The sequence below is a fragment of the Anneissia japonica genome, unplaced genomic scaffold (assembly GCF_011630105.1).
Source record: "Anneissia japonica isolate Jap-2015-1 unplaced genomic scaffold, ASM1163010v1 scaffold287833_len2544123_cov190, whole genome shotgun sequence".
NCBI classification, from domain to species: domain Eukaryota; kingdom Metazoa; phylum Echinodermata; class Crinoidea; order Comatulida; family Comatulidae; genus Anneissia; species Anneissia japonica.
In genome coordinates this window covers 1,087,891-1,104,042 of record NW_022757233.1, presented here as the reverse complement: position 1 = coordinate 1,104,042, position 16,152 = coordinate 1,087,891, and the positions used below count along the sequence as shown (strand labels likewise).

The 16,152-nt window shown below is 32.8% G+C and overlaps 1 protein-coding gene across 1 annotated transcript in view; it reads left to right on the top strand.

Moving 5' to 3' along the window:
* Positions 1–11,257, top strand: part of LOC117124595 (uncharacterized WD repeat-containing protein alr3466-like) — a 12,295-nt gene extending 1,038 nt beyond the window's left edge. Inside the window, exons 2-9 of the mRNA XM_033270889.1 lie at positions 167–251; positions 2,580–2,718; positions 3,475–3,664; positions 4,814–4,954; positions 5,353–5,452; positions 6,973–7,035; positions 9,969–10,061; positions 10,671–11,257. Of these exons, the coding sequence (XP_033126780.1) occupies positions 167–251; positions 2,580–2,718; positions 3,475–3,664; positions 4,814–4,954; positions 5,353–5,452; positions 6,973–7,035; positions 9,969–10,061; positions 10,671–10,799 (940 nt within the window). The 3' untranslated portion in view covers positions 10,800–11,257. The remainder of the gene's footprint in view (positions 1–166; positions 252–2,579; positions 2,719–3,474; positions 3,665–4,813; positions 4,955–5,352; positions 5,453–6,972; positions 7,036–9,968; positions 10,062–10,670) is intronic.
* The last annotated feature ends 4,895 nt before the right edge of the window (positions 11,258–16,152 follow it).

Here is a 16,152-nt window from a genome sequence, read left to right as displayed (position 1 = left end):
CGTATTAATATTAATCCAAATGCTGTCAGCACTACAATGTAAGATCAAATGAGATTATTTTAGATTATTCTAGGCTCATCTGCTTTATGTTTCAATGATGGAAATGAAGCATACTTCTTACTTCTATTCAAATGATGAACTCCTCCATTTCTGACCTTTTTTTTAGTGAATGTCATGATATGATAATGTGCTGTAAATACAATGAAACTGGAAAAATGTTAGCAGTTGGATTTGTGGATGGATCTATCAAGGTAAAAAAAAAAACAGCATGTTTTGAAGTTGCCATAGCAACAAAATTAATATTGAGTAGGGCTGAGAATAACATGTGTCTACTTCGTGAATACTTACTTACCTGGAGTATGTACAATGGGATTTAAATCAAATGGCTGAATACTAATTCTTTCCTCAAATGTTAAATCTTGGTTCATTAACTGAAGTATGATGTGTTGTTAGGGGTTATTGATTTAAGGCAGCTGGGTTTACATTTCATGTAAAGGAAGATGAGAATGAGTAGAGGAAGCTAGCCAACAATTACCCATTAATATATAATCTAAATCTATATTATATAAAAGGCCACACTGATCACATAGACATCTGTCTTTTGTGCCATTTAAAGTGTCATTATATCTTGTTACATAATCCTTTCCACTCAGTAACGTAGATAGTATCTTTGTTTAAATCTCAATTAAAAACTCACCTGTTATTTTTTCCATTTCTTGCCAGCTAGCTTTTTTCTAGTTCTATTAGGATAGGAGGCGCCTGAGTCCTGGGATGGCCGAAACGCAACTGGCGCTGGACAGGGAACATTTTAATTGATACCTGGTCAGCGACAAGGGTGTACCTCATACTGCGGTTTGGGTGCTGGCTTGGAGTTATTACATCTGTTCACTTGCTTTTAGCGCATAGAGAGCCTCATATTTTTTTCAGTATAAATACATAAACTTTAACCTTTAAAGTGGACCATGGTTTTGTGATTACGATGCTGTCTGGCCTTAAACCCAGATCTCTTCACACTAAGCCTCATTCTTCCCTTCCTTGAACTAAGGAAGATTTTCTAGTACAGTAAATTGTTTCTATTCTGTGATAGGTGCAAATTACGTCAGAACTGTTGGATGAGAAATTAAAATTAGATATTTGTTCTTCAAAATACTGTTTACCAACCAAAAATGATCCATTTTCTTGTGTAAAGCTTATCGTTACAAAAAATTGGTTCAACATCTCTTTTATAAGCTTCTCATAAATTACTTTCCTTTGCCATATTGTAACACATGCTAAGTTGTAATTTTTAAAAAAATTAAAAAATGCCAATTTTGAAGTCATATTGCACCTTGTTAAATTATGTTTTACTGTGTACACAAATTTGTATTTCTTATAATTATGGTTAGTAACTTTCAGCATTGTTGGCATGGTACCACACTCGGTATATACTGATTTAACCACTGCTACTGAATATTTTGTAATTAATCATTAACCAACTTTAATCTTCTGAGATAGAACCATTACACATTATTTTTCAGACTAATGGTAGATATACAGATGAGATTAATTATTATTCTTCGTTAGATCATGGACATATTATTGATGATGCTATTAATATTTAATCTTTATGACTTATGCCACACAAGTGGTCTGATCAATAGTGTTTATGAAAAAGTAGCATTTGATAACATCAAGTCAGTATTAATAGCCTGTATAGATTGTTTTTGTTGAGATACCATCTTTTGTCGTGTAATTAAACTAAAACATCCAATTTCTCAGTTAATTTAAGTTATCTGATGTATTATCCCATGAATAATACAAAACAAAATCATAAAAATCCTTAACCTTCTGTTTTTGATATTTAATTACCAGTTCGCGTTTGTATTAATTTTTCTACATACTACTTTTATATATGGGCTTGCATGGCTTTGATGAAAAACATTGGGTGAATCAAGTTTTCCGTGTTGAAATATTTACTATACCGTAAAACCTTGAATTGAAGCCCTGGGTTTCTTTTATTTCTGGACTTTAGATAGGCTTCTTTTCGGAGCTACTTTTGCAAAGTAAAAATGGGAGCCTCTTTTCAAGATGCTGTAAATTTTGGGAATTACAATAAAAACTAAAACAATAAATAGGGCCACTGTAATATCAATCTGTGTCATGGAGTGTATTAACCAGCATTAAATCACCTAAACTACTGTATAAACCAAGTGTGTTTTTAATGTTTTTTGTTTCCTTGGAATTCATGTACAATGTATGTACTGTACTATTGAAAAAAGCCAATGCTCTCTTAAAAAGAAACCAGAGATGGGCTTCTTTTCAAGGTTACTTTTGCAAACTAAAGGTTGGGGGCTTCTATTTGAGATGGGTTTCTCGAAATTAAGCCCATTGGGCTTCTGTTTTGAGGTTTTACGGTATTATAATTTTATAGCTCTCTCCACACTATCAAATTTTCTTCGACAAAAACTATTATATGCCCATAATTATGGTGATGATGTGATGTCATCATGACTGTTAGGCATGTCACATGTTTTTGTTAAATAATTTTCTAGGATGGACAGAGCTGTGATAAATTATGTTGTGCAATATCTTTAATGCAGGTTTACGCTGGGGAGTCTGGGTCAATCATTTACAGTCTCTGTGACCAAGAGACTAAAGATTGTTGTTTGCCGTGCACAAGTATTAACTTCAAGCCACATGTTGATGGAGATCGCTCTGACAACCACCTTCTTGCTACATGTAAGTATTTGATGAATGTCCTTTTGATTGGATTTGAATAGGCAAGTAGGAAGAGAGGTGGAAATTCTAATTTAATATTTTAGTACTGTATGAGTATAGGACATTATTGTTACTAGATTACTGCATGGAGATATATCTCTATGATTACTGACTGTCACCCACAGCATTATTATGTTTATTGATTTACCATAAAACTTCTAATAATAGACCATTACTATACTATATTAGTAACCCCCGCTAATGTTAACTCACCCTAGAAGAGTAATCTATTAACAATCCACTACTCTAATAACCCATGCGGTTACTATAGGTTTCACCAAAACTGTGACAAAATGACATTCAAATCAACATTTTTGTCACTTTAACACGATATATTCTTTAAAGTAGGCATTCTTAACAATGTGATTGTGCCGTTGATAATCCTTTCTTGAATTCACTCCATTTCCCTTAATGCAGACCATTGTTATTTCATTTCAAAATAAGGATATTTCAGTATAACTTTTCATAGTTTATTGACCAATTATTTCTATGAATTGGGTGGGGGTTTACTATTTTCAAGTGCCTAAACCACTACTCTACTAGTAACCCACCCTAAAATACAATCAAAGAATATTAACCCAAGGTTATTGGTATTTTAATACATGTTTTAGATCAGAATGGTGTAATCATTATCTAAATTCAGAACAAGTCATTGTGATCTTATATGACAATAATTTTTGCGAGGTCAAAATTTTCTGTTATTTATTTTGTAACTAGATGCATCAGGTTTTGTGAAGCTTTGGCACATGTCTACTGGACAGTGCCTACACACAATGCATGAGGTAAGGCAGACACTAACAGCTGCCTACAACAAGGACGCTTCACTTTATGTGACTGGGGGATCCGACTGCAAACTCAATGTCTATGATGCTACCACAGGACAGAAGTTCAAGACATGCGAACCAAGGTATACAGTAGTCCTCTTTTGAAAAAATGTATTGTCTGAGCTTGGCTAAAAAGTCTGAACAATACAGTTGAATTGTAAACTAATATTCAAGTTTTTAACTTTTAATTGAAAATTAAAATGAAAAAAAAATGTTTTTCTCACCAAATCATATACAGTATATACACTTATATTATGATACATTGAGTTACTACCACAACTGACTGGCAATACAGAAATATTTAAAACAAGTTAGAGTAATAACAATTATTAGGAAACATAATAATAATAATAATAATAATAATAATAATTATTATTATTATTATTATTATTATAAGCACTTAGAGATGAATGTTATATGTGCTATGCAAGTACACAACCATTGACCAACCATTGACCAAGATTCATTGCATAAGCTTTTTTTACATGATAAGAGCCTTTTCTGCCAACAGTTTTCACATGCCCACTGACTCCAGCTGACATGCAGAAACCAAAACAAAATAACAAGTCTACAGAATTTAATCGACCAATCAGAATTGCATGTGGCGTGGGCGTGTAAGGCTTTGTACTTTCAATTGGAAGGTTGAGGGTTTGAGACCAATGCTCGTCACACTGGTTGTGTTTTTGGGCAAGACACTTTATCTGCATTTTCCTCTCTTCACCCACGAGTATAAATGGGTACCTGGTGAAATGAAAATTAGTAGTGCTGATCACATGAGTAAATACTCCACAGGGAGTGGAGGAGAGTGCGACACTCGTTGCATTGCTTGTGTCCTAGGGCAAGGCACTTCACTTACGTTTGCCTCTCTCCACCCAGGAGTATAAATGGTTACCTGGTAGGATGGTATGGCAATGATTGTTTGGGTCGTGCGTGTACAAGCAGCAGTGACCAGGGATACTCCTCAATGAGAGAGAAATTTGCACAATATGTGGGTCTGCCAACACAGTATACAGTGACCCGGAAAAATAATAATGTCAGCGCCTTGTATAATCTGCTGATTGTGATAAGTGTTATTTAAAAAAGAAAGTTTGATAGATTCTGTATTCAATGACCAGGGCAAAATACCACTGTGAGCGCTATATAAATGCCAAAATATTATTATTTATTATTATTACAATCAGTTGATAGGTTTACTTGGACCCTTCATATATTATCTCTTTTTTTCCCCCTAGTCCTTCTATGTCAATTATGGATGGCCATCGTTTCCGTGTGTTCTCCATTAAATTTCATCCACATGACAACACATCATTTGTATCCGGAGGTTGGGATGACACTGTCCAGTTTTGGAACACCTCTTCTGAGCATGCAATCAGGTAAAAATTATCTATCATTAAGTTTGCTGTCACTTTTAGGATCACCCTGAGTTGTTCTTTTTAATCTAAAACCTTTTAGTACTTCTATTTCAATGATTTTTTTTTTTACTCTTTAACAGTATCATTTGTTATCAGCGTCTCAGTGCCACGATACAAACGTATTACAGGAATAACATACAATTTAAACATTTTTCTCTGGCTTAAGAATTCCTTAATGTAATGCATTGAGAAAAGGTGTCCTAGTAAGAAAATCTCTAATGTTGCAGCAATCTAACTGTCATAAATTGTAGATTTTATACTGATGGAGACAATACTTGAGCATTAACATTTTTCAAAAACCTATTTTTTGAACATCAGTGTAATTTATATAGAATTATTATTGAATTTATATATTTCAGGAAGTTGAATGGACCACATATATGTGGTGATGCCCTAGATATTGATCCTTATCATAATCATATTGTTACTGGATCGTGGCGGAAAGAGTACAGCTTACAGGTGAGAACAACTTGAAACTAAATAGCGCCCTCCTTTGGTACACCTAATGAACCCATCTTCAGAACCAAAAAAATGTCCCCTTAATATGGGTGTCCCCAGGATAGGGGTTTTCCATAGTGCTAATAGGTTCACTTTTCTTCTTTTGTTGCTAAAAATTGTGACCCCTGAATAGGGATGTCCGCTTAATAGAGGTTTCCCAAAGGAGGGGTTCTACTGTATAAGGAAAATTGTTGGAAATAATACCATAAAAGATTTAATTTCATTTCATTTATTTCTCTCACAAAACATACAAATACAGTAAGAATTAACAGGCATAGGCGAACAACAGAGCAGAGTAGAAACCAAAAAGCGAACTAAATCAACTATCAAGTGGTTCCCAGACAAAAAACATAAAAAGAAGAGCAAATATAAGATTTGTATTTAAAATATAAAGATATTATGTAGATATTAATATACTAATTAGCAAAACACCAAAAACAAATAAATAAATTAATTAATTATTAATTTATTTATTCATTATTTAATTGATTGATTGATTAAATTATTAATTAATATTAATTAATTAATTAATTAATTAAAATTTGAAAAAAAATATATAAATAAATAAATGCCTCTTTAAAAATAAATATATGCCTCTTTAAAAAGGTCTGACCTCGAATAAGTGCTGCACCAGTCTTTTGCTCTAATCTCTACACTTAAGTATGTTCTGTCATTATGTTACTTGGAGTAAGAAAAAAAAATGTTTACTCATAACACAAATCTGAATTATTTAGCACCATTTTTTTAGGCCCCTTATCAACACTTGTAGACACAAATCTCAACAAGATTAAAAAACACAGTTCAAAGTCTGCAATGGTAACCTTATTGCATATTTAATAACTTGAACCCAATGACCAGGGGAAAAAAACAAGTACAAACATGGTACAAATCACAAGGGAAAGCATATACAAGCAATAAATAACAAGGAAGTAACCAAAAGGAAATTATAAAAGAATATTCCGGATCTGGATACAGTTTAATGTTTTAAAAATGTACCAGATAAAACTAATTACTGTATTACTTAAAGTTGACAAGCATGTATAATACTACAGTATTTATATTTAATCAATTTTTTTATTAGTAAATTATAATCATTATTATTTTAAATTCATCAAATTATTTTGTTTAATTAACTAAATACTCTATTGATTGTTTTGTATTGCAATTTACAAAGTGAGTCTTTGGCTATGGAACAATTAATTGTCCCTCTATTGCTGTTCAATTTTTTTTTAGTATAGTAAAATTAAATTTTTTTAAGACACAATTAAGAAAAAAATTAAGTATCCCTATTTGCTTTATTGCAATTCTTTTTTGAGTAAAATGAAATAATTTTCACAATTTGTAAATTTTATCAATTTCGTCTTTTGTTTTTCAGGTTGTAATGATTTTTATGCATTGATAAACCTTGTTTAGTTTTTCTGAATATATCTTTTAGAACATAACATTTATTATGTAATTGTTTTCTATTATCCTTCTTACAGATTTGGGATTATAGTACTGGTGCCTTGATTAAAAATGTTACCCAAGATTACAATAATTCATTGGTAAGTATTCATTCATTCTTTTTCCATTTTTAGTGTGTAAATGGTAGACACTAATGCTAGTAACAATTCTTGGTAACAATAACCAGTAGGTGAAATGACTAATGTCAAATTTATTACATTATGACAATAGCATTGTTGCAAAAATGAATCCAATAGATAAGGATGCAGCCTGTAAATATCTTTCCTGTAATACACAGATCACGAGCTGACTTCACCCTGACCTTTTGTATTGGTTCTGTAAGGCGGGGGTTTTTTGTACCTTGTTTAGCAAACTTGTTGCCCACCAATAATGATGATTTTGAATAAAAATAAAATTTTATTTTTGGCCAATTAGAGCACCCACCACCAAAAAAAATGGAAATTTCAGGAAAAAAAAGAGTTTTTCTGTATTTTTATTACATCCGCCGCTGCCTTAAAATCTCCAAAAATAAGATATGTATATTTCTTCCTATTAAAATTATTTAAATTAAAGCATTTAACTCCTTATTACTACTCTGTTTTACATTCTTAAGTGGGCCCCTGAACATCAGATTTATTCTGTAAGGGTCGCCAACTCAAAATATGGTTTTAAATAAGTAAATAAATGCACCAATAAAATTTTATCTTATTTTGTCCTCCATCTGGATGTTTTTGGCAAAAGCTATTTGCCAAATAAGAAAAAACAATTATTTTATTTTTCTTTCGCCCTCCTCAGACGATCTTTAAAAAAATAAGTTTGTGAAACAAGTTATAAAAAAGTCTCGCCTAAAGCCGTTGTACACTATAGTGAATTTAAGTGCGCGAATCAAAAGTGTCGATGCACTTCAGTGAAATCAGTAGTTAGAACTGTTTCTTATTTTTGCGAAGCTAAGCAATCAGAGCTCAGGAAGCGAGTGCTTTCGATTCATGCAAATATATTTGCCTAGTGTAAAATCAGTTGGAAGAGGTTATATTGTCTCAGGACTATGGAAAGACATACCAAATATTTAATTTCACTTTATTTACTGTTATTTAAATTTAGAATGTTATTTAGTTATAAGAAACCAATAGAAAGGATATTGAGTATCTTAAAAATACTATGGAAAATATTTGTTTTGAAATCATTGTTGTCATTTAACTTCAAAGTCAACCATGCATACATCCCAAAATATTGTAATAAACAATAATACACCTACACCTCAATTCAGCGCAAAAAGGAATTACTCAAGGTATAATCAAGTGGCATTATAATAGTTTTTGGTTGGATGTCATTAATTGTGTCTAATAGATACTATACCAAGATTGAAATATTTTGATTGTGGAATAAATGATTATATAACCTTACCTTAGTATGATCAAATCAAAATATTTTATAAACATTATGGATTAAAGCCTAGGGTTATCTAGGTCATCTATGTTATCCAACAACTGAGTCATAATTTGAAGGTAAAGAGTAGGAGGTGCTCAATATTTACTAACCTATCCATGTGCATCTCCAGTAGTGTAACGCCTATGCGCTCTCGTGTGGTGGTCCGCAGGCCCCGACCCCTAGGGGCCCTGAAGGAGCCCCTTATTCATAGGGTCCTTGATCTAGCACCCTGACAATGAAAAGCTTTGTTAATACATAACAGCATAATGTGTGTCTGGCATCGACTGTAGGACATATAACATATATTATATCCAGTGATGGATTAAAGGGTGGGAGGAGTGGCAGCTGGCCCACAACCAACCCCTTCCCCTACACATTTGTCCAAAATTATAAAAAGAAAATTATATTCATTTTTTAAATTCTAATTTTCTTTTACCTCGGCTTTGACAATGGTGTGGCTGTAGCTGTGGTTGTATAGACCTTCCATTTGTGAAAGTTCCTCCCTGTGCACCCCCCGCCCCCCACAACATTTAAAATTCCTGGATCCGCCACTGATATCATATCAGTTATTTCATTGTTGAAAACATTTAGAATACAATGACAAACATGCCCGTGTGCATCTGAATTCTCAGGTACTTGTTAAATTCTTGTCGTAACTTTGATTCTGTGTTTGTGTTCATGTTTTATTAATATCATAGTTTTGTGACTGCTTAATACAAATGCTGATCAATAGAAACAAAATAACTCGGCAGGGTTTTTTTTAGTATTGTTGTCCATCTTGGCTGTAGTTGCTAAATTCCTGTTTTTATTTTGATTCTATGGGTTTTGTGCCAGATGTTTTATTCATACTGTATTTTGTAAATGCACAATTAGATAAAAATCAATGAAAACAAATAGTCAGCAGTTTTCGGGAATATTGTTGAGAATACTGCGATAAATTATATTTCAATATTTGTGTTTGACAACAAACAATTAAAACATTGGCCTATAGGTAGATGTGGGTTTAGAGATGAAATCTAATCATGTACATAAAATCAGGATGTATACATGTTTGGATTGAACTTCTTTTGATCAAAATTGATCATTCACCTGATCGGTTTACCAAAAAGACTGAAATACAAACAGACTAATTACATTGTCTTTGCTTAAGTATCCCAGCTGTTTTTCCCTTCCAGAAAAGTCCAATGCTAACATTGCAACTGTTTGAGTGTTCCTGAGTATATATGTGCAATCCCCAAATTTTCACTATATGTATACATGTTTAAACTGACTGACTTAAATCAATCATTAAGTCATTTAACAATGTGACTTTAGCTTGGTCAAATTTACTCCAATGTACATTACTACAGAGTATAATTGGGATGACTGAAAAATAATTAGTTAATTGATCAACAAATTAATGATTGATTGGTCGGTTGATTAAATAATGCTAATGATAATGAAAATGATAATAATAGAGCTTTTGTATATCATACTCCATTGTCTTTATGTGCTTTACATTACGACGCATCAATTGTTGAACCTTGAAATGGATAAGTTTTCAAATTTGTATGATAGTAATTGTTGAAGGTGCTAATCTGAACATGCTCTGTTCTTGTCTTTCAAGTTGTATTGTGCACAGTGGTTGGGAAAGGACAATATTTTGGTTGGCGGTTGTGAAGCCAATTTGACTCGAGTCATAGACAGGGGTACTCTGCAGGTGAGTAAATAAAAAGAAAAGAGCGAAAACCCAAACAGAAACATTCAATTGTAAAAATTTGCAAGTACCTTTCTCTATGAAACCACACACAGTAAAAATGGCACTGCATTGCATCATCTTTAGAAAGTTTGTTTATATCCTGTTCTATTTAACCCTGATATAAAACATTTTTTCTTCATACAGTACTTCTTTCTTTTGTTTTCTTTTTTCTTGTTTATATTACTATTTCAAGAATGTCATTATTGTATTGGTATTTGTATTGAATATAAATCATTCTGTCTAGTAATTTTATTCCAATGCAGTCTGCTTCAACCCAAACAGAAGTATTCAATTGTAAAAATTCACAAGTACCTTTCCCTATGAAACTACACACTGTGAAATTGGCGCTGAATTGCATCATCTTTAGAAAGTTGGTTTATATAATAACCCTGATGTAAAACTTTTTTTTCTTCATACTTCTTTCTTTTGTTTTCTCTTTTCTTGTTTATATTACTATTTCAAGAATGTTATTACTGTATTAGTATCTGTATCGAATATAAATCATTCTGTCTAGTGATTTTATTGTGGTCTGCTTCAACCCACTGAACATTCTTTTTCCTCTTTTATTAGACCACTGGTAGGTTGGCAGATCTCCCAAGAGGAGTGTACTGTTTGGATAATAATCGTCAGGGTGACGTTCCAAGATTTGCCGCTGGCTCAGACCGGATGCTTTACTTCCTCCACATGAAGCATGATTAGTTGTCTAGTACTGTAATCACATTAGCAAGCAATACTGTATCACAAGATAGTGATCCTGTAGAATGTAATCAAAACATTTCTGGCATCTCTGAGCCTGGTTGGTATTTACTACAATGTACTACTGCCACAACTACTATTGCATCTACCAATTTAATCTTACCGACTGCATTTGCCGAGGATTTTTAAAATTATACAAGTTTTCCTATATTTTCATATAAAAAACAAATACTTTATATGTGGGTGTCGTTCTGCTTCTCCACTGTAGGTATACTAACTTTGCATCACAAACTACTCTTTCAACTACTATATTGCTACACCCGGCAGGGGGTCTGGGATATAATAATAATAATACGTCGTTCTTATATTTAAACACTTAATGCCTTTACAAAGCCTCTAAGTGCTTCACATTAATACTACCCCGGTCATTGGATCAAACACATATGGAACACATTGAGCACCAAATTAAATTATTAAATTAAATTATATTATTATTCCATAATATTGCGGCTATTAATCAGCGCAGTTGTGTTGGAACCTACCAGGTACCCACTTGACGTACTCCTGGATGGAGAGAGGCACCCGTAGATAAAGTGCCTTGCCCAAGGACACAAGCGACCTGCACAGCGAGAGTTTCGAACCCCCGACCTTGAGATTGGGAGTCCAAGCCACAACCGATGCGACAACCGCTTCTACAGGACTCCCTCAAGGAATCCTGGTGACCTTGTTGGGGAAGAAACCGATCATTATGTATTGAACACTGATTTGAATAAGTGGCATTTCCAGATATCTACAGGTGCCTATTTTTAAAATTTCCTCACCTTGGTCTCAAACATGGTGGAGCTGAGGTGGGTGATTCAGTGTCGGGGGATCTTGGACCCTTCACTGGAGAATTTCTAGCACTAAAACTGCTACTGCGTAGATTAATAACTACAGTTATACCTCTCATGTGTAGGCTTTCTAAGTCTCAGCATAGGCCTATTATATTTAACATCCAGGATCTTGAAATGATATTTAAAATTGATGGCATATTTTATAAGGGTTTTGTTTTGGCCTCAGGTCAACAAACTAAATCATTTTTTATCATGCTTGAATTGAACCTTTATGGCTAAACAGCTAATATTGTAACTTGCAACAACCACAAAATTCAAAACACATAAAACATTACAGATGAGCACATGACAACCACTTTGTATTGTTGTTTGTGAAGTGTTTTATGACACAGTAGTCCCAGGCTGGATAGAGGGAGGCTCTACTGTACATACCCTATAAACCATTAATCACTTCCTTGGCACTGAAATTGTTCTTTAATAACTTCAAACATATGGATGATAAATAGTTTATTGTACATAGCTTTAAAGTGTTTTTGTCAATGAGACTGAATTAGTTACAGTATCAGTTATTCATTCAGGATTTTTGTGATGTCATACTTTGTAACTAATTCAGTACAGTGGTTTTTATGGTCAGGTGACTTGACTTGTATATAATATTTTACTTATGGTAATGTTTGTCAACACAGTTTATGAAATCTTTTAACAACATTCATCAGTAAATTGAAGAAGTTATTCATGGTGGTGTCTTCATTCTAATCTGAATTAAATTACATAGAAATGCTATTTAAAGAGGAAATAAAACAGTAAGAAATAATTATAAAGGAATTCTGTCTCAAATAGTTTACTCCCTTTTTCAGAGTCTGAAATAATTTACAGTACTTGTTTCAAGCCATTACTTATAATGAATATATAATGGTTTCTAGTCACTGAATCCATTATAAATGAATCAATGAGCATAAAGTGACATTTCTCCTGCTTCTAGTTGTGAGGCAGTACATTTGGAGAAGGCAGTTTGGTGCAGCAAGTTTCCATTCTGGTTATTGAATTGTTTATATGGTCGGGAGTTCTAACCACACATTGACATATTATTCTCCTTAGCCAGTCATGCTTAGATACTCCTGTGTGAAGTAGTTTGCTCTATGTTTCAGCCTTGTTTCTACTCACAGGCAGTAGGCAGTAGTCCTATATCATTAACTAGAAATTAGAATCACACAAGAAAACAAAAATGACTTCATTGCATTGCTTTGAAAACTATCAATTTTATTTCTTTAATCCCAGAAAAAGAAAATAGCTCAATATCATTCCATATCAATACAAATATCGTTGCTAAGGTCACATAAAAAAATTAAAAAAACTTTTGTGTGTATGAGACATGTGCATATTCCTCCTTCCTCCTCCCCTCCATCCCCCTCCCCTCCAGCTGTTGGCTTATTAACACCATCAAAAACTGGGCCATCGCCTGTTGATTGCATCATCATGTACAGTACATTAGAATGATTTTAGTATATTTCAGTGGTGAATCCTGGAACTTGACATAATACAGTCCATGGAGGGACTTCTGCAAATGCAGGGTATGATATTTTATGGATATGGAACCTTTCTACATGTCCAGAAAATCGCACTCAGGCGTACACATGAATGTAATTTTCTCTTTTTTCTACATTTTTTTCGTTATTAAAAAAAATAGAATGGAGACTAACTTGTCCCTCCCCCATTGATTCTGCCCCTGCACCAAAGTTGAATTCACATGACAATTTTACCATTAGGTTCTAATCCCAGAACTTGATTGTGTGTTTAAAAGTTCTAAATGAATCAATAAATACAGTATATCAACTGAAGCATAGGCCTACACTAGAATATGACAATATACTAGGTACTTATTGTCTCCAAAAAAAAGCTCGCAAAAAAGTACAATTCAAAGAAAATCTCATTAAAATCGATCAAGGATAAAAAGTATCAACATCAAAATTCCATAAAAACACATTGACAACAGCACAAACATATTCAAAATTAAACAAGGACTACAATATTTAAAGATAATGAAAAATTTTGCAACAAAAAAAGTGTTACAATATTTCTATAAAGGAGAAACTACTCAACAGGAATATCATATTATTTATGAAATATTTTTATTATTTTTTTAATGATAATTATTATTTTCATCATTATTACTATTATTATTATCACCATTATTTTTATTACTAATATTATAATTATTACTTATCTTTTATGATTTTCATTGATGTATTTTATACCCTTTGTTTTGTGTTTGCAATCGGTACTCTCATACAACCACTCCTAGGGTTAACGGAGCGAATTACAATATTTTAATTTCCTTTTTGAATTTTAGTACTGGAATCAATAACCACTTCTTTGGTCTGGGAAACATTGAGTTTAAGAAAATTATCTTTACACTATCTGACAAAACATTCAATTTTAGACGTGTAATGCTGTCATCATGTTTGATAAGGCCTAAATCTTCAGTGTCATCAACAAATTTGATAACTGGACAGTCTGGATGACTGGACCTATAGTCTTCTATACTATAAACTATATGTAGTTGTTTTTTTACATGTTTTATATGTAGGTTTTTTTTTTACAGAGTAAAAAGGAAAAGGAGCCAGCAGTGTACCTTGCAGTGCACCAGTGTTAATGACTACATATTCAGATTTGACATAATCATTCAGTTTTATATATTGATATCTATTATTGAGGAAATCAAGTACAAGACCAGCTAAGCAAACATTGTCCACAGGAGCAGCGCCGTGACATGTCCGATACAAACCATTTTGAAACAATTACAGAAAATTGTTTCCCCAATACATTAGATTTCATATTCACCGCGCCTACTTCAGCTTTTATATTTTTCTATTTTATTTATTTATAACTGTATTTGAAGCAGGTGTCCAAAACTATTATTTTGGGCCCTCACAAAAATATACTGCTAGCTTTTTATTCTTCAAACGTTTATACAGAAAATACCATGGGATGGAAAAACATAGGAACAATAAACTCATCTGTAATAGAAATTCATACTCCAAGATTGATCATAAATAAATTCTAATAAAAGCAAACTACATGAAAAGAAAAGATGACAGTTTAGCTTCCTTGCTTTTCAAATAATAATGTTACAATACACACTACAGGCTCATATTAATAAATTGTGTACCAAATATCTTTTTGTATTACTGTACAAAATTATTGTACCATGAATGATTACATTATTTGTATATTTTATATAATAATGAAATATTTCTCTTAAAAAATCATCCAAAAAATATTGGTATTCTAAATATAAGAATTCACTGTGATATCCTAATACAGCTTCGAAAGTTTACATGTTATTTTACATTTACTTCTGACTTGTATATAGGAATTATGAACACATTATTTACTTAAATATGTTATATACAAATGATATGAAGATAAATATGTACATTTAGCATGGAGCTATAGCTACATGCATTAAGTAAGTGTGGACTTAGAGTGGAGTTAAATAGCTTGGTGGTTAAAATACTTGCCTTCTAATCCCAGGGTCCTTGGTTCAATCTCTGTGACAGCTCCATGCATTAAGTAAGTGTGGACTTAAGAGTGGAGTTAAATAGCTTGGTGGTTAAAATACTTGCTTTCTAATCCCAGGGTTCTTGGTTCAATCTCTGTGACAGTAGGACTCTTTCTCACGACTACTGTATAAGCAAATCCATTCCCTAAGCCTCATAAGGAGATTTTATGATAAAAACATCCCGTTATTTCATTTGTTCAATCAGCTTTTCTTATTCTTTATTTTGGAAACGACACTTTTACAACAGTAACGGTGTGTCCAAAAAAACGTAAGAAAACTAACGTAATCAGAACTTGCCAAATCTAACATCCAAGAGATTAACAACAAGTATATAATCAATGTCTTACTTTACCCTCTCTTCCATTTAGGAATACAGACACCAAGACCCAAATTAACACTTTCTCATTACATTCTTACACCATAAATTCCCAAACTTTTCAAACAAAATTTCTAAAAGGAAAAGTAAGTTGAATACACATTAGATTATAATTTATACAATACATGCCTAATAAAAAAAATAATAATTTTCAATTTCTACCAGCCCTCAAACAAGGAAGCTCTTCCATTTTAAAATCCACATTATAACATTAACATTTTTAAGGCAATATGTAATATATATATATACTGTCTCTTATACACATCTAGATGTGTATAAGAGACAGCCTCCATATTCAACAAGCGTTTCTTTAACATTTAAATAGACAGCAGAGAGGTGGTGATGCCAACTGCTGTTTTTTGGTGTGTGTGGATCAGAACGTGGCAAGTTGTTTAAATCCGTTAAAACCGTGGTAGATTATTTGAAACAGCCCAATTCCTAATGACAACAATAGTGGGCTCCTTCTCTGAGTGGGAGCCCAGTGGTGCCAGCATAGCTGGAAAGTTAAAGGGGGTGAGGTCTGTCTCTTATACACATCTTGCAATGACAATGTCGGTAGGCGCGCTGTCGGTAGGCACTGGCAGG